The following is an 18,568-nucleotide window of genomic DNA, read 5'->3' on the forward strand; positions in this document are numbered from 1 at the left end:
TGAGAGGGAGTTATTCGGTTTCTGGGCCTCTCAGAGGTGACTCTGAGGACCCTGGTCCCAGAAGTACCTCTCCGTCCCAGAGCAGTGAGCCAAAGCTGGGTGCTTGCGTGGTTCTCCTCTGGGCTGTGAAGGAAGCAGGGAAGAGGAGGTGGGTCCCATAGCCAATGAGAGTCAGGTAGAATAACGGGGACATACTTCAGCTTCGGCATCTGCCGTGTTTGCTCTTGTTAACGGACTCTGCCTTTTCCGTATTTTTTGTCCAGGTGTGTGTGGAGTTTGATGGGGAGTCTTGGAGGAAGAGAAGATGGATAGAAGTCTACAGCCTTCAAAGGAGAGCTTTCTTAGTAGAGCATAACTTGGTTCTGGCTGAACGAAAGTCACCTGAAATTTCTGAACGGGCTGTTCAGTGGCCTGCAATTGTGAGTAAAGTTCAACCTTTGCTGAGCTGGGGAGAGAGTGTTTCATCCATTTTGGGTGAAACAAAGGAAGTGTATGGGTAACGCTTGGAAAACAGCACTCCACGTGTGCCGCAGAGAGGATGAACTATGTAGACACCAGAGTCCTTAAGGTATCCTGCGAGGTAGGGGCCTGGGCGTGTCCCTTGGCTTCCTAGGGCTCTTTTCTTCGCTTAAGATGGGGTTGGAAGCATAGCATGGTGGCATATATCTGCAGTCTTAGTAGTTGGAAGACCAATACAGGAGGGTTCCAGGTTCGAGGACAGCCTCAGCAAAATAGCAAGATTCTCAGCAACCTAACAGACGTTGTTTCAAAAACAAAAACAAAAAGGCCGGGCAGGCTGGGCGTGGTGGCACACGCTTGTAATCCCCGCGCTTGGGAGGCGGAGACAGGAGGATCGCGCTGGTTCAGAGCCAGCCTCGCTGGCTTAAGAGACCCTGTTTCCACATAAAGTTAAAAAAAAATAGGTCTGGGAGTGTATGTAGCCCGGAGGTAGAAGGGCTTCCAGGAACCCCAGTACCACCACCAAAAAAAAAAAAAAAGGTTGTGAGTGTAGTTTGAAAGTAGAATGCCTTGGGGATCAATCCCCAGTCTCACCACCAAACCGGGGGGGGGGGGGGGATTGAACCAATATAAGAAAGCCTAGGTCAGAGGACATAAACAATTCATACAGATCTGTTTTGTTTGGCCCAAAGTCAGTGTTTTAAGAAAATTTGAGTTAGTGACCCACTTTTTTTTTTTTTTTTTTTGGTACTGGGGTTTGAACCCAGGGGCATTCTACCTCCAAGTTACACCGTAGCCTGATTTTCTTATTTAGAAACAAGGTCTCACTAGGTTGCCGAGAGCCTCTCTAAGCTGCCAAGGCTGGCTCTGCGATCCTCCTGTTTCAGCCTCCCAAGTACTGGGATTACAAGCGTGAGCCACCACGCCTGACTGTTAATGATCTACTTTATTATTTCATTTTATTTTTGTGGTACTGGGAATGGAACTCAGGAGCTTTCTACCTCCAGGCTATACCCCCAGACCTATTTTATATTTTATTTTTGGAAACAGTCTCACTACGTGGCTGAGCGCCTCCCTCACTCAGTAGCTGAGGCTGGCTTCGAACCTGCGTGATCCTGTCTCAGCCTCCCAAGTACTGGGATTACAAGCGTGCGCCACCGCGCCCGCTGCAGTGACTTCCTTTAAAAACGTGAGCGATGTGCAGCACTCCTTTAACCCCAGGACTTGGGAGGCCAGCGGGCAGATCGCAGGCTCAGAGCCAGTCCACAGAAACAGACGTTCTGAATAAAAATAAAATGAGCTGGCAGTGCAGTTCCCTGTAGAAGGCCCCGGGCTCCTTTCTTAGTACCGTACACACATACAGAATGAAAGTACATCTAAAAATGTGGGTTTCCATTATTTGGTAGAGCTGCAGGGTGAGGCGAGGTTGGCTAGAGTAGGGCTTGTCCCTGTGGCAGCAGTGGACGGGAGCCAAGGAGGCGCTATGACCTCCTGTCTAAGGGCTCCCAGGTTGGTCTCCTGACCGCTGTCCAGTGTCCTCTGGCTCACAGTGACTTGGTGTGCAGCTGTGCCGTGTGCGCATGGTAAGTTTGGTGCAGTTGGGGGGCAGCAGCTGCTACAGCCGGAATAGACAGTCAGGCACCGAGGGACGGAAGCAGGGCTTGGAGGAGGGAGGTGGTGACAGGCCTGCACTGCTGCTTTGCCATGAGTGAGAAAAACTGCTGGACAGTTTCATACAGGGTTGTGCTTAAAGCTGTATTATGCTGGGTGTGTGTGTGTGTGTGTGTGTGTGTGTGTGGTATTGGGAATGGAACCCAGGGGCATTCTTCCTCTGAGCTACACCACTAGCCCTATTTTTTATTCTTTTTTGTTTGTTTTGGGTGGTACTGGGGTTCCTGGGAACCCTTCTACCTCCAGGCTGCACTCCCAGACCTATTTGATATCTTTATTTGGAAACAGGGTCTCTTAAGCCAGCGCGGCTGGCCTCCAACCTGTGCGATCCTCCTGTCTCCGCCTCCCAAGCGCGGGGATTACAAGTGTGCGCCCTGCTCTATTCTTTATTCTTTATTTTGAAACAGGGTCTCACTGAGTTGCAAAGGGCCTCACTAAGTAGCTGAGGCTGTCCGGGAACCGCGATCCTCCTGTCTCGGCCTCCCATATACAAGCGTGTGGTGTCACCACGCCCGGCTCTGTGCTGTTTGTATTTTTGTTCCTTGCTCTTAAGAATTTTTCTGAATACCTGGCCCCATTTCCCCAGAAAAACATATACACACATAATTTTTTCTTTTTTTTTTTTTGCAGAAGATTTTTAGAAACCTCGGATATGTAGACCCATATGTTAATGACTCCTATACGTGTATCTAGTTTAAATTGTGGGGTTTGAATAGAATTTGTGTGATCTTGTGGCTATATAAGTAGTTATTATGAGATCTTTGCAGTAAATAAAAATTTAATAGCTTTGTCATTTTCTGCTTGTGAAAATTGCTGGTTCCTACTTTTAGAATACCAGTAGCAGCTATGATGCCAAATACTTCTTTCTGTCTTCTTTTAGATGTACAAACCTCTGCTGGACAAAGCTGGTTTGGGATCCGTAACTTCTGTTCGCTTCCTAGGAGAACAACAAAGTGTATTTCTTGCCAAAGACCTTTTGAAGCCTATACAGGTAAAACATAGGAACATCATTAAGTCATAAAAATAGCTAGGTGTGGTGGCGCGTGCTTTTTATAATTCAGTGCTTGGGAGGCCGACACAGGAGGAGCGCAGGTTTGCGGCCATCCTCACTTCCTTAGGGAGGCTCCTTGTAACTTAGACCCTGTTTCAAAATAGGGCCAGGGGTGTGGCCCAGGTAGAATGCCCCTGGGCTCCATCCCCACTAGTGCGTGCACACAAAATCCTGAAACATAGAAGTGGGAATTCACTTAACGTGAGAAGTAAAATACTGCTGTTGATTGCCCTCATTTAGATGTTTCATAGAAAAAAGGATGATGTTCGCGTCCCTCGGTGTTAGCCTTGGGTTGTGCTGGGTCCTACGGCTGTTGACGTATGTGTTTGGAAACATCTGAGTGGTCTGAAATTGATTTTGAAAGTTGACTTGTGATAGTTGGCATGCTTACAAAGAGTCAGTCCTCTTTATTCGTCAGTTCTGGGTTGTGGATTTGCCTGTTCATTAGAATATGTCTGTCACCCAGATCACTGCTTGCGATGGCTGCAGTCATGGGCACGCACAGAGCAGCAGACGTTTTGAGTGTCTGAGGCACGTGCCCAGCTTGGATCAAGTGAGGAAGTGATGCCAGCCCCTCAGCTCCCATGCTGTACACAGGTGTCCCTTTTGCAGCTTATTAGTGACAAAGTTTTGTGCCTTCTTTGTGATTTCATGTTTAAAACACCCCTCAAAACAGTGCTGAGGTGCTATTTGACATGCTCGAATTCAAGAAAGCTGTGAGGTATGTAACAAGGAAGTGTTAGGTAAACTTCAGGGCTTTTGCCATGAGTCCAAGGCTACTGAATACACGGTGTGTATTAAATGAGGTAATGAGGTGTCTTTTACAGAAACACACGTAGGACACGGCTGTTTGGGTCCACTGATGGAAGTGTGACTGGAGGTGCACGACACTCCTTTCTCTTAGGAGCAGGAGCTTGGGATCCGCTCAGTCAAGAACTCCTGTGGATAACGTCAGTTGGCTCTCTGTATGCTCTTTGCAGTTAGCTTGGGAATACTTTTTGGGGGGGCACTGGAGATTGAACTCAGGTATTTTATCTCTGAGCTACACCCCCAGATGGATTTAATTTTTATCTTGAAACGGGGTCTCATTAAGTTGCTGAGGCTATTCTCTAACCTGCGATCCTCCTGTCTCAGCCTCTTCAGTTGGGCATGGTAGTGCACACTTGTAATCACAGTACTTGGGAGGCTGAGACAGGAGGAGGATCACAAGTTAGAAGCCAGCCTCAGCAGCTTAGTGAGGTTCTCAACAATTTAGTGAGACCCTGTTTCCAAATAAAATATAAAAATCCAGTACTAGGATTGTAGGCACGCACCACCATGCCTGGCTGGAAACACTTTTTTCTTTACAACTTTTAGCCTCCAGGTTCTTGCCTTATATGGTTGTTATGAGAATGTTGGAGAGGAGGGGATCACCATCTTCAGAATAGCATTCACCTAGCCGGGCGTGGTGGCGCTCGCTTGTAATCCCTGCGCTTGGGAGGCGGAGACAGGAGGATCACGCAGGTTCGAAGCCAGTCGCTGGCTTAAGAGACCCTGTTTCAAAAAAAAAAGTATAAAATAGGTCTGGGAGTGTAGCCCAGAGGTGGAAGGGCTTCCAAGAACCCCAGTACCACCACCAAAAAACAATAGCATTCACCTTTCAGGTATCACTTAGGAAGCTTATTAATCCTCTTTGTCTATGGAATTATGACTTCAGGCCAGAATGTCTTTGCCGTGTGCGTAGCTGTTTGCTAGCACAGTCTGGAGTCACTGCCATGCATTGCTGGACTGCACTGGCTTTCTCTCTGCTGGCGTCACATGTACGCTTCCCTTCCCTAGAAGTGAATGAAGACAAGGCACAGGTGAACTTGACTTCGTAATGTGTACGTGAATGGGGCAGGAGGCCCGTGGAGTTAGCTCCGGGTGCAGCTTCCCTCCGGGTGCAGCTTCCCTCCGTACATTCTACATTCGGGCCAGAAATGTGCAGGGGAAGTGACAGGCATTAGGACTGAGCAATACAGTAGCTTTTACGTGTTAACATTGTTAGTTTACATCTTTCATGTGTCCAAGCTTTTCACTTAAGGTAGAACTTCTGAGATTAAAAAAGAAGAAACTAGATTACTACATTTTTATTTAAAACTAGGCATGGTGCCGCACGTTTTTAATCCCAGCATTTGGGAGGCTGAGACAGGAGGGTCGTGGTTTGAGGACAGCCTCAGCTACTACCTAGCGAGGCCCTCTGCAACTCAGTGAGACCCTGTTTCAAAATAAAGAATAAAAAATAGGGCCGGGGGTGTGGCTTGAAGATAGAGTGCCCTGGGTTCCAGCCCAGTGCTGTGGATGTTATGACTATAATGCAAGGATATAATTGAGGGGACAGTAAGGTGCGCTCTTGCCTTTTACTCCTGGTATTGGTTAAAGTATAGTTCTTGAGAGGACTGTCTCGCAGACAAGGACAATCAGATTAGGCTTCTCCTGTATGGAATTCCACGTTAGCGGATGGAGTTACCCAAGAGGCTGCTTGCTCTAGATAATGCAGAGAGCACCTGGAAAATCATTTGCCAGATACAAAATTCAGGATAGAACTCAAGGACTGCCTTTAGGTTGAATTCAATCCACTCTTGTATGGGTAAGGAAAAAAATGTATCTGCGCACGCGCGTACGTGTGTATGTGCATGCGTGTGTGTATGTGTGTGTGGTACTGGGGATGGAACCCAGGGGCTTATGGTACCCCAAGCTACACTCCCAGCCCTATTTCTTAGTCTTTTTAAAATTTGTTTATTTATTTTTGCAGGTCTGGGGATGGAACCCAGGGGCATTGGACCTCTGAGCTACACCCCCTGCCCTATTTTTTTATTCTTTATTTTGAAGCAGGGTTTCAGTGAGTAGTAGTTGAGTGTCTGCAAACCAGGATCCTCCTGTCCCAGCCTCTTGAATGCTGGGATTACAAGTGTGTGCCATCATGCCCGGCTTTATTTATTTATCTATTTATTTATTTTGTGGCATTCGGGGTAGGACCCAGAGGCTTTCTACCTCCGGGCTATACTCACAGAGTATATTTTATTTGAAAACAGGGTCTCACTAAGTTGCCAAAGCATCACTAAGTAGCTGAGGCTGGCTTCGAACCTGTGCGATCCCCGTCTCAGCCTCCCAAGCGTGGGGATTACAACCGTGCGTCACCACGCCCAGTGTTTTTTAATTTTTGAAGCAAGGTCTCACTGAGTTGTGAAGGGCCTCGCTAAGTAGTGGAGGCTTTCCATGAACCGCGATCCTCCGGTCTCAGCCTCCCAGATGCTGAGATTACAAGTGCGCGCCACCACGCCCGGCTTATAAGACGCTTTTAAATGGGTCCTGAAACTCTCTTAGGAAGTTAAATTATTCTACATTACTGGAGAGCCCTAGGTGGCTTTCTCTAATAGGTTGTTTCACTTTACAATAGTAATTGGAGAATATAACCTAAACTTTTTGAAATTGTAGTAATAATGTATGAGGAAAAAACACAGACTTATATTTGACCCATTCTAATAATTTTGAGCTTTCTGGAGACCCTAGCCTCATCTAATGTTGCATGTTTTCCCAGCACAGCCGCAGCCTCTAAGTGACCAGGAGCCACGGGCAAGCCGTGCTTGGCTACCATGTATACGTCACCGTGGCAGAAAAGTGTGAAGGGCCTGCGTCCTGAGGCCTGTGTGTGGAGCTGTGTTTTCTTGGCCCTGCTAGCCTCTGGGTTTGGCTAGCTCTTCCTATTGACAGTTTCTGTATACATTTATCGTAACTGGGTGTGCACGCAAAGCCAGAAGCCTGGAATGGCGCCACGAGTGGGGCTGCTGCCAAGAACACAGTGTCTCAGAAGCAGGCGCTCGGAGGCCCCAGGCGGTTCATTCAGACCTTCCCTTTGCCCCTCCCCCACCTTCCTTACCTTTTGTAAGGAAGAATGCGTTTGGAACACTAGTTAGTTGAAATGAATTCATGTGAAATGAGTTGTTAAAGACAGCATTTCAATGAGTTGACACCATACATCTGTCTCTTATTTCTGTGTCTTTTGCCGCTTGTTTTTTTTTTTTGTGGTACTGGGGGTGGAACCCAGGGGCTTTTCTACCTCCGGGCTATACTCCCAGATCTATTTTATACTTTATTTGGAAACAGGGTCTCACTACGTTGCTGTTAGAACCTCACTAAGTAGCTGAGGCTGGTTTTGAACCCGTGCGATCCTCTTGTCTCAGCCTCCCAGCGCGGGGATTACAAGCGTGCGCCACCACGCCGGGCTGCCCTTGGATCTGATTTTTTATTCCCAATGTCTTTTTTCCTTGGACTGACCAGCTTAGTTTGTTTTTCCTTGGGCTAACCAGCTTAGTTTGCCTATTATTTTCCTATAACCAAAGTTATGTCTTGCTTAAAATTATGCTTTGAGTTGCTCTCAGAATTCCAAAGGCTACTAGCTTGGGTGACTGCATCTCAATCTTAGGCCAGTGATTATGTGATGATTTCCAAATCTTTTTTTTTTTGTATGTGTGGTACTGAGAATTGAACTCAAGGGCATTCTGCCTCTGGGCTACACCCCCAGCCCTGTTTATTTTCTTTTTTTTTTTATTTTTGAAACAGGGCCTCAGTAAGTTGTGGAGGGTCTCACTAGGTTGCTGAAGCTGGCCTTAAACCTGTGATCCTCCTGTCTCAGCCTCCTAAGTACTGGGTTTACAGGTGTGCACCACCATGTCCAGCTTGGTTTTTAGCTTTTGACCAGTTTGTTTCACTGCAGTTGAAAGGGTTTGGTGCCATCAGATGGCTGGTTGGTGTTACTTTATTCCATCTGATTAAACCAGTTGAAGTAGCCACTGCTATTTAAAAACTGTCCTTTTTGCTGGGGCCTCCGAGGCCTGGATCGGAGCCAGCTGAGGGGTTAGGCCAGTGTTGGGGCCAGCGAGACCAGAATCGGGGCCTCCCATGAGGCAAGGCCGCTGCTTGAGCCAGCGAGGTCTGGATCAGTCCACCGGGTAGCCAGGCCACTACTGGGGCTGTCAAGAGTGGGATCGGTATTTGCAATGTGGCATGCACAGAGAAATATCGCAGAAAATTAAAACCAGATGCTTCCCGTAATCAGCAATAACTAGGAGGAAAGGGGCAACAGGAAGAGGTCGAGCTATAGAAAGGGCCCTATAGTGAAGCAAGTAAGGTGACCAATCAGAGGGTATGGAATAGGGGAGGATGGAGCCTCTTTAAAAAGCAGGAGGAACATAAACAAATGTATCAAAGTTAATCACCAAACAAGCATGGGATGGAGGGAGGGGGAGGGAATGGGATGGGGACTGGATGAGGGCTAATTGGATGATGTGTGCTTGTATATCCTCTCAAGTCTTGTATTCCAATGTGATGTATGATTACAATGCACCAATAAAAATAAATTAAAAAAAATAAATTTCTTCTGTAAAGTAAAACAAATAAAAAATAAACACTGTCCTTTTTTGTTATCTTAAAGTGTAATGGTGTTTGATTTTATAGGACGTAAACAGTCTCCGGCTCTCCCTCACTGACAATCAGAGTGTCAGCAAAGAGTTTCAGGCTCTGATTGTGAAGCACTTGGATGAAAGCCACCTTTTAAAAGGTACGTGGCGGTCTGAGGTGGTGGTGCATAAGCGTCCAGTAATAGCTTGTAAGAAGCGAGGGTGCAGCCGTTCTCCTCAATTTGTCATTAAAAAGTATTTAAAAAATACGTGTGTTTGTGTATTTGTACTGGGGATTGAACCCAGAGGAATTCTACCTTCTGAGCAACACCCCAGCTCATTTATTGACTGATTGTGATACTGGGGATTGTACCCAAGGGCGTTCTGCCCTGGAGCTATCTCCCTCCCCATTCTATTTTATTTCTTGTTTTGGAATAGGATCTTACTAGGTTTCTAGAAATCTCGCAAAGTTGCTAAGGCTGTTCTTGAATTCTGATACTCCTCTTGTCTCAGCCTCCCAAGTACCATGGTTCTAGGCATGCACAACTACGCCTGTTACTGTTTTTTGTGGTACTAAGGGTGGAACCCAGGGGCTTTCCTACCTCCGGACTATACTCTCAGACCTATTTTATACTTTATTTGGAAACAAGGTCTCACTAATTTGCTGAGAGCCTCCCTAGGTAGTTGAGGCTGGTTTCAAACCTGTGCCATCCTCCTGTCTGAGCTTCCCAGGCTCTGGGATTACAAGCCCGGCCTGTTTTTTGTTTTAAACAGTCTCACTAAGTGGCTGAGGGTTTTGCTGAATTGCTGAGGCTGGCCTCAAACTTACTCTGTCTCAGCCTCCCAAATACTGGAATTATAGGCATGCACCACTGTACGTGGTTTATAAATAACTTTAGAATTAAAAAAAATTTTTTGGTAAACTGGGCGTGGTGGCGCATGCTTGTAATCCCAGCACTCGGGAGGCTGAGACAGGAGGATCATGCAGGTTCGAAGCCAGTCTCAGCTACTTAGTGAGGCTCTCAGCAGCTTAGTGAGACCCTGTTTCCAAATAAAATATAAAAAAATAGGTCTGGGAATATAGCTCAGAGGTAGAAAGCCCCTGGGTTCCACTCCCAGTACCACCAAAAATAAAAAAATAAAAAAATAAAATTTTTTTGGTGGTTTCCCATGCAATGAAATGAGTAAAAAACTTAATATATTCCAAAGCTCCTAAAATTTGAAAACTTCACAGATTATGTAAACTATCAAAGTAGACATTTATAAAAAGATTAAGCTTGCCTAGTATTAAGAGGCTGAGATAAGACGATCACAGGTTCACAACCAGCCTCAGCAACTTAATGATGCCCTCTACAAATTAGTAGGCCCTGTTTGAAAAATAAAAAGACTAAAAACTAGGGCTGGGAGTGTAGCTTGGAGGTACAATGCCCCAGGGTTCCATCCACGGTACTGCAAAAAATAAAAAAATAAGAATTAGTAATAGGGCTGGGGATGTAGCTAAGAGGTAGAACACCCCTAGGTTCCATTTCCAGTACCAAAAAAAGAAATAGGTCTAGAGATGTAGCTCAGAGGCAGAATGCCCCTGGTTTTAATCCCCAGCAACACACCACACACACACACACACACACACACGGCAATAGGCAATATTTGGTGGAATTTCAGTCTCATAAATTGATAGAGGATTTACTTGCTTTTTTTTTTTTTTTTTTTGTGGTACTGGGGATGGAATTCAGAGGCATTCTACTTCTGAGCTCTACCCCCAGCCCTATTTTTTATTTATTTTGAAATGAGGTCTTACTGAGTTGCAAATAATGTTACTAAGTGTTACTAAGTAACTGAGGCTGTCCACAAATCCAGATCCTCCTGTTTCAGCCTCCCAAATGCTGGGATTACAAGCATGTGCCACCATGCCTGGCTGCAAATCTTTTATCTTTTCATTTACGGTTATTAAGTTTCTCAATCCTAACAATTTTTTTTTTTCAAATCTAACTTCAGCGGTTCTGTTGGGATTCCTAAATATGATCTGTCTTTTTTATTTTCTTTGTGGTACTGGGGAGTGAGTCCAGGGGCGTTCTACCTCTGAGCTACACCTCAGCCTTACTCTTTCGTTTTCATTCTGAAACAGGGTCGAGGTTGCCAAGGGCCTCACTAAGTTGCTGAGGCTCTACTCGAGCCTACCTCGTTTCAGTCTCCCAAGTCCTGGGATTGCAAGCTTTCACCACTGCACCCAACTTACTGTGTTTTTAACATTTTCTTGGATAATGGGGCTATCAGCAGACTAAGAATCTTTTTTCTTTTCAAGGTGACAAGAACTTAGTTGGTTCAGAAGTAAAAATTTACAGTTTGGACCCATCTACTCAGTGGTTTACAGCAACCGTTGTCAATGGAAACCCAGCGTCGAAAACTCTTCAAGTCAGCTGTGAGGAGGTAAAGATGACTGTGCGGCCGGCAGGGCAGAGCTCTGCAGAGACGGTGCTCTTCAGGAGCGAAGCCCTTTCCTAGTCTGTAAGATATTAGAGCAGGAAAGGAAATTATTACAGTTGTTTAAAAAAATCATAAGCCGCCTATTGTTCTTTTAATGGAGCTGATTTCCTCTATGTTCTCAAACATTTTTAATTTTCCAGCGTCTTTGTTGTTTTTATTTTTAAGATTCCAGCATTGAAAATTGTTGACCCATCGCTGATTCATGTTGAAGTTGTACACGATAACTTTGTGACATGTGGTAAGGCCCTGTTTGATAAAATCTCTGCTTCTCCTTGTTCCCTTTTCTCTTGACCTTAGGAGAAACAGGGAAATCACTTAACCTATTTTTATATATTTTAGGTAATTCTACAAGAATTGGAGCTGTTAAACGCAAGTCTTCTGAGAATAATGGCAGCTTGGTTTCCAAACAAGCAAAACCTTGTTCTGAGGTAACCTTGCTTTATTTTATTTGCTGGTGTCGAGCTTTCTCGACTCTTCCGTGGCACGGCCAGGCCCTCTGCTAGCGACGTGGCATCTGCTGTCCTTACTCCACGGCGTGGCCAGGCCCTCGGTTAGTTCCACAGCCGCCGGCTTTCTCACTGTCCCACGGCGTGGCGCGGCTGTTGAGTGTGTGCGCAGCTGTGGCTGTCTGCTCCCCTACTCCCCCGTGGCGCGGCCAGGCGCTCGGTTCGTTCCATGGCTGTTCTCCTCGGTAGCACGGTGGACTCCCGTAGTTACCCAGCCGTCTGCTTTGCTCCTCTGAGCTGTCTTGTCTACTCTTTGCAAGTTCCAGATGTTGGCCATATTTCTGCCCTCAAGCAGATGGAGATAATATAAGTTTCTGTTTCACTTTCAGTTTTTGGTATTTCCTGCAAATTCTCAATAGGTGTGGTAATTTCACCATATGGAGGTGTTTCTTTTTTAATTTAATTTAATTTATTTTTTTTATTGGTGCACTGTATTCATACATCATAATGGTATAAAGAGAGGTGTTTCTGAAGGTAAATAAGAGTTGTGTGTATCGAATTGGAAGAGTGCCTGGCAGGGCAAGAGGAGAGAGAACCTTAAAATTCTGAGTAGAGAGCGTTTTGAAATAGGACCCTTGTCCTCCTGATAATAGGGAAGTGTCACCGATCTTTTATATTTGGGTGTAGAAATGTACTAGTTTTTCAAAGAAAGTGGTTAATTTGCCATCATTAATTTCTACCCAGAGAAGAATAGGCTTCTATGAATGTCATGTGGGTTCAGGTGCCAGGTTTAATTTTTGAAATAGTTACTGTTCGAACCAAATCACTGCTTCTCCTTTAGGTGAGCTCAGCCATTAGGACTTATTATAGGAAAAATAACTTGTATAACTCAGTTACAGTTAGTATAACTGTATAGATAGTTCCTATTATTACGATCATTAAAAACATGTTTATAGGCAGGAGATAGAGTCCCATGGTAGAGTGCTTGCCTAACATGTGCAAAGCCCAGTTTAATCCCTAGCATGGTAGGAAAAAAAAAAATCTTTATGACACTCTGCTCTAGGCTGGAGTTTAGATTTGTAAAAATTAAGGCTTCTGATGATAGCATTTGAGAAGGAACCTTGAGGTCGGGGGAGCTCTGAAAAGGGAAACAGCATGAGGTGGGGCCAGAGTTGGCGCGTGGATCTAGGACTCTGGGCAAGGGCAGCCTGGACCGCAGCATCAACTGGAACCAGAGTCACCGCTGCTGCGCAGCCCTGGCCGAGCTGGATTGCTCGGCCTTCTTGAGCCCCTTGCCTGTGTGCCAGCGACGGCCCCTTTGATACTTTTTACCAAAAGCTTTTTACACCCATGTGTACAAAACTCCCACCTCCCTTCCAAGGTCACGGGCCTGACCTCTTGGGTGGAGGTTCAAGTTGTTCAGAAAGAATGAAGAGGTCCTTTATGGAGCTTGGTATTAATTGCCATTCATTTCTGTCTTAAAGTTACAAGGCAGTTCCAATCCTACCCATCCAAGAAACTGGAAATATTGAGCATTTCTGTGTGCTTGGGTACTTGGTACCGGAAACTGAGAGGTATATGGAGTTCGTGTCTCAGCAGAGCCACTCGTCTAGAGTGGTTATCCCAGCTCTGAAGGAGCCCTGGGCAGCAGCGGAGGCCCAAGTCCTTGGGAGGACGTGTCTTCTTCGACCAAGGCCATCCATGTGTGTTGCTGAGGCTGGGGCACAGGAGGCATTGGAGGGGAGAGGTAGGGTCAGAGGCAGAGTGGAAGCACAGCGCACAGGCGCAGTTCATGGGACCGCCCGCCATAAAGGAGTCTGAGACCAGGCGCAGAACGAAGGGTGGAGAGCTGTGTGGGGGCACCGCACTGGGCTGGTGGGAGACGAGGTGTTAGGACTGAAGAGGGTAGACCGGTGACATGTTGGCTTCCTAGAGCACACAGGTTTCTGGCTTAGAAAGGTCACGTATGGTGTTGAGTTTGGGGATTCTTGTTGCGGCAGGAAATAGATTAGGCTTCGGGGAAGTAATGTGGTTAAGGGCTGAGGAACTTGAGCAAGTGATCATTTTCTCTTAGTTACACTCAGAGAGGACGTTGCCAAGTCATCTCCAATGTCAGAGGCTGAGCGAGAACCTGGGTGGAATCTAAGCTGTCAGGTTCTGACAGTGGCGAAGTTGTTAGCAGTCTAGAGATGAGGCCATTTGCAGGGTTTTGGGTAGGTGTCGTCTGTCGGGGGAACGTGTCACTGAACGCAGTCGGAGGTACAGGAGACTGAGTTGCACAGCGTAGTGCTGGGAAGGGGCTCAGGGAAGATCTTGCTCAGAGAGGATCAGCCTGGGTGCTGAGAGTGCCGAGGCCAGTGGGGACCTCCTGGGAAGTTCTTCAGTGTCAAGCGTATCAGTGATGGAAAGGGAGGTTGAACATGGGAGCTTACAGCCTACAAGGCAGTGCTCGTAGACTACATATAGAGATAATGTGATCTGCCTACTCAAACTCTTACGGGGTGGGAAGGGAGCATGGCTTTTTAAAATCTTAATCAGCATGTTATTCACACGAGCCACGTGCAGTAAGTTTGTATGCTGTTGAACAGATTGCTAGATACAACAGAAGGTATTAAAAAAAAAGCCTAAACTTTAGCTTGCAGATAAGTTCCTTGACTTCTGCATCTAAAATGAGAAACTCAAACTCAATTCCATGATTTAAAAGTGTCTGTTCATTTCTTAAGCCATTATAGTAGTCATTATAAAGGAAGTTGGATTGTAGATTTGTGTGTGTGTGTGGGGGGGGTACTAGGGAACCCAGGGGCTTTCTACCTCCAGGCTATACCCCAGACCTATTTTATTCCTTAAGTTGTTAAGAGCCTCATTGAGTTGCTGAAGCTGACCTCAAATCTGCAAACCTTCTGTCTCAGCCTCCCAAGTACTGAAAGACCCCCGCAGAGGGGAGACCCTTAATTAAGCCTTGGGATAAGCGACGCCAAGTACACACGAGAGACTTATTCTTGATGCAAAAAGCAAAAGGTTTATTAAGGAGCCAGTGCGCACTGGGGTCGTCTCATGATTCACGCAGGAGCTGAGATCGACCCCGAGTGCTAGGGGCTGGGAATATTTAAAGGGAAAAACCACAAGCTGGGGAGGGGATTGGGCCGGATTACATACGTCAAAGGAAAATTACAAAATCATTTAAAAAGCACAATCTGGGGTCAAACGTTGGACAAGATACTAGGTGTGTCCATCTTGTAGTCAGCAGATTTCTGGAACAAGGTGGGCTGACCTGGGGGGTCATACTGACCTGGGGGTCACATATTTTTTTATCACTGTACCCTTAATCATGATCTTTCCTAAGCTTATACTTTTTAAACTGCAGCAGAAATATATTTTAAGCTTGCACTTTTAACCCGTAGCAGAAAGATTTCTCAAATCTGCACTTTAACAGGAATGAGGAACTGTTTGCTGTGCATTGGGCTAGTTGCTAGGGGCTTATAATTTTTCATTGGGGTCTTACAGTACCAGGATTACAAGTGTGTACCACCAGGCCTAGTCGATGGTAGATTTTATCCTGAGTATTAGTTCTAGAAATTGGAGACACACACACACACACACACACACACCCCAGGGATCAAATCCAGGGGTATTCTCCCTCCAAGCTGCATCCCCAGTCCTTTTTTCTCAGTAAGTAGCTGAGGCTGTCCTTAAACCTGCGATCCTCCTGTCTCAGCTTCTCGAGAAAAGTACTGGGAAATAAGTGTGTGCCACCACACTGGGCTTGGATTCTACTGTTAAAGGCGTTCTAACATTTTTGTTGAATCTGGACTAAATATAGTAAAGAGAAGAAAAATACCTCGTAAGTGTAATCGACTTTTCTGTGTGCATTTTGTAATATTTCCTTTCCTCTTTTTTCCCGTATATCACAGAGGCCTGTTTTTGTTTTTTTAAACTAAAAACCATACTCTTTTGTAGCCTCCTTGATTCCCATGTGAATATTTTTCTATATCAGTGTTCTTTTTCATTCTGGATGATTCTTATAATCAGGCAAGTTTTGGCATGTTGGCCTGGCCTAGATTTCAAGAGGAAGCAGGGGGAACGAAAGGGTTAATGTAAGTGTGAGTGAAGGGTGAGTACAGCAGCCGCTTGTGTGTGTGTTTTCCAGATAAATCGAGCTGGCCCAGGGTCGACTTTCAGGCTGCGTTTGGGACTGGCAGGCAAGGCCTTGACCGCCTCCCTGAGTGCTTCTGATTAAGATAAACCGTTCTGCCAGTGACGTGGGGCTCATTGAAGGTCTTCTCTGCCTAGCAGACTGTTCCTCAGAGTGTCGACCTTGCCTGGCTCGCTGGGGAGTCTGCTGAGGAGTGTGAGCCAGCAGTGTCCTCTTAAGAATACTGTCGTACACTCAATTATATTATCTCCGTCTGCTGGCAGGGAGGAGCTACTGGCATGACTGGTAGAGAAGACCTTCAGGGAGCCCCTCCAGGTAAGAGACCTGGGCCTTTGCGAGGCAGGCGAGTGCAGAGGCGTGCCGGGAAGACCATGTGCTCTGGAGCCAGGGGCCTGTCCCTACTGAGCTAGCCCCTAGGTAGCTCGTAGGCGGTTGCACTTCAGCTTCTGACAGGAGCAGCACCCTGCCTCACGCTAATCCTATCACGTGGTGTCAGGATAGAGCATCTTTACCCGGTTTTTCTGCGTGAAGATATTGATCTCAAAATTGGCTTTACCACGTACCACGCGCTTTGGTGAAGCATGGCCTTGTCACATCTGCTTTATTACTCTTGCCTGACAAATGAGGGGAGTGTGCCAGGAATTGCAGAGTCTGACGACAAGATCCAGTGCTCTCACCCACTGCGCCGCTGCCCACACACCTCCTGGGTCCTCCTGGTGCGCGGAGAGACGGCCAAGCCCCCTCCTTCCCTTCGCCCCGCCTTCCAGCAGATGCTTACTGAATATTAAACGCGCGGGGACACTGAACAGCACTGGAGCTGTCTCATCAGGCAGCCCATAGGACTTACTGTAATATCTAACACACGAGGTGCTGACTGCATTTATTCTCTCAGGTCATTCTTCCAGTCCGTGTCACTGAGCACCTGCTGTGTGTTGGTTGATGGGTCCAGCAGTGGACATGGGAGAAGGGGCGCTGCCCCTAAGGCCTGTAGCATCATTGTGAGCAGGGAGTGTGTGGAGGGACTTTGGCAGGAAGCACGTGCAGCAATGTGATGGACTAGTGGGTGGCTTCTGGGGCGCTGTTTTAGGATGAGCGGTCGGACTTTCTCAAGAGTGGACATTTGCGCGAACAGCGGAAGCAGCCAACGACTGCAGATGGGACAGCAAGCTCAGGGACCGGCTAGACGGGGGACAGCGAGCGCAGGGGCCGGCTAGACCTGGGGGGGGGCAGGGAGCTCAGGGGCCGGCTAGATGGGGGGGCAGGGAGCACAGGGGCCGGCTGGGGGACAGCGAGCACAGGGGTCGGCTAGACAGAACAGTGAGCGCAGGGGCTGGCTAGATAGGCTCAGTGTGTTCAGACCAAAGAGGCAGCCAGCGCGTTGACGTGCCGTGAGCAGCGGGACAGAAGAGCAAGCAGGAAAGACGACACGGGACCCTTCCAGGCAGTGGAGTGCCACGAGCGTAGTGGACGTCATTTCAGAAGGATTGGGTAGGAAGTAGAGGATTACCAGACTAGGAAGAGGCCGGCTAGCGAGGAGACGTGCAGTGTGGAGGCCCCCTGGCACTAGTGGGCGCCGAAGGAAATGGACAGGCCCAGCCAGCATGGGGAGACAGGCAGGACTAGTGTCGACTCATGGATAGATGTGGGAAATGAGAGAGGGGAAGTTTTAGGTGGACTTCAGTGGCTTGATGGACATTGTATAGACCAGAAACTTTGGTTATGGTCTGAATTTGTAATTATGTTGATCTCAAGGCAGAATTTAGGAGAAACCGTTAGTGCTTTGTCGCTAAACATCAGCGTTTGGAAGGTCTAGATGTAAGGAAAGGAGCTTAAAGTGAGCCGCGAATAAGCATTTTGTAATGATTTGACAGTTAAAATCTTAATCGGTGAGTACCAGCGATTTGTAAAATAATTTAGTCAAAAGTTTATGTTTAAAAAAATTTAGTTAAGTTTATGTCTTAAAAAACATAAACTTGCCGGGCCTTAAAAAACATAAACTTGCCGGGCGTGGTGGCGCATGCATGCAATCTCCATACTTGGGAGGCTGAGACAGGAGGATAGTGCAGTTCAAAGCCAGCCTCAGCTGGCTTAAGAGACCGTTTCCAAATAAAATATAAAATAGGTCTGGGAATATAGCCCGGAGGTAGAAGGCCCCTGGGTTCCATCCCCAGTACCGCCAATAAATAAATGAAGAGGCAAACAAACACAACTAAGTTCTTCATTTAAAAGATTAGGAAGCCAGGTGCACGCTTGTGATCCCCGCGCTTAGGAGGCTGAGACAGGAGGATCGCACAGGTTCGAAGCCAGCCTCAGCTATTTAGTGAGGCTCTCAGCAACTTAGTGAGACCCTGTTTCCAAATAAAGTATAAAACAGGTCTGGGAATATAGCCTGAAGGTAGAAAAGTCCCTGGGTTCACCCCCAGTACCACCAAAAAAAAAAAAAAAAGTAAGCTAGTCGTGGTGGTACGCATGTAATCCCAGTGTTTGGGAGGCTGAAACTGGAGGATTGCAGTTTGCAGACAGCCTCATCTACTTAGCGAGGCCCTTCGCAACTCAGTGAGAACCCTGTTTCAAAAAAATAAAACTGGCTGGACTTGGTGGCACATGCTTGTAATCCCCACGCTTGGGAGGTGGAGACAGGAGGTTCGCACAGGTTCGAAGCCAGCCTTGCTGGCTTAAGAGACCCTGTTTCCAATTAAAAAACATAAAATAGGTCTGGTCGTGTAGTCCAGAGGTAGAAGGGTTCCATCCCCAGTACCACCACCACTAAAAAAAAAAAAAAAAATAGGGCTAGGGGTGTAGCTCAGAGGTAAAATTTTATCCCTCGTACAAAAAAAAAAAAAAAAAAAAAAAAAAAATTAGGAAACAGGCCCTGAGAGGTGAAACG

General features: G+C 46.7%; 1 protein-coding gene across 1 annotated transcript in view; it reads left to right on the plus strand.

The window, feature by feature from the left end:
* Nucleotides 1-18,568, plus strand: part of KDM3A (lysine demethylase 3A) — a gene marked incomplete at both ends in the record, with an annotated part of 56,170 nt that overhangs the window by 9,198 nt on the left and 28,404 nt on the right. Inside the window, 6 exons of the mRNA XM_080711431.1 lie at nucleotides 264-419; nucleotides 3,011-3,121; nucleotides 8,657-8,759; nucleotides 10,901-11,025; nucleotides 11,248-11,320; nucleotides 11,422-11,510. Coding sequence (XP_080567557.1) covers nucleotides 264-419; nucleotides 3,011-3,121; nucleotides 8,657-8,759; nucleotides 10,901-11,025; nucleotides 11,248-11,320; nucleotides 11,422-11,510 — 657 coding nt within the window. The remainder of the gene's footprint in view (nucleotides 1-263; nucleotides 420-3,010; nucleotides 3,122-8,656; nucleotides 8,760-10,900; nucleotides 11,026-11,247; nucleotides 11,321-11,421; nucleotides 11,511-18,568) is intronic.

This window comes from Muscardinus avellanarius (assembly GCF_963383645.1).
Source record: "Muscardinus avellanarius genome assembly, chromosome: 15".
Lineage (NCBI taxonomy): Eukaryota > Metazoa > Chordata > Mammalia > Rodentia > Gliridae > Muscardinus > Muscardinus avellanarius.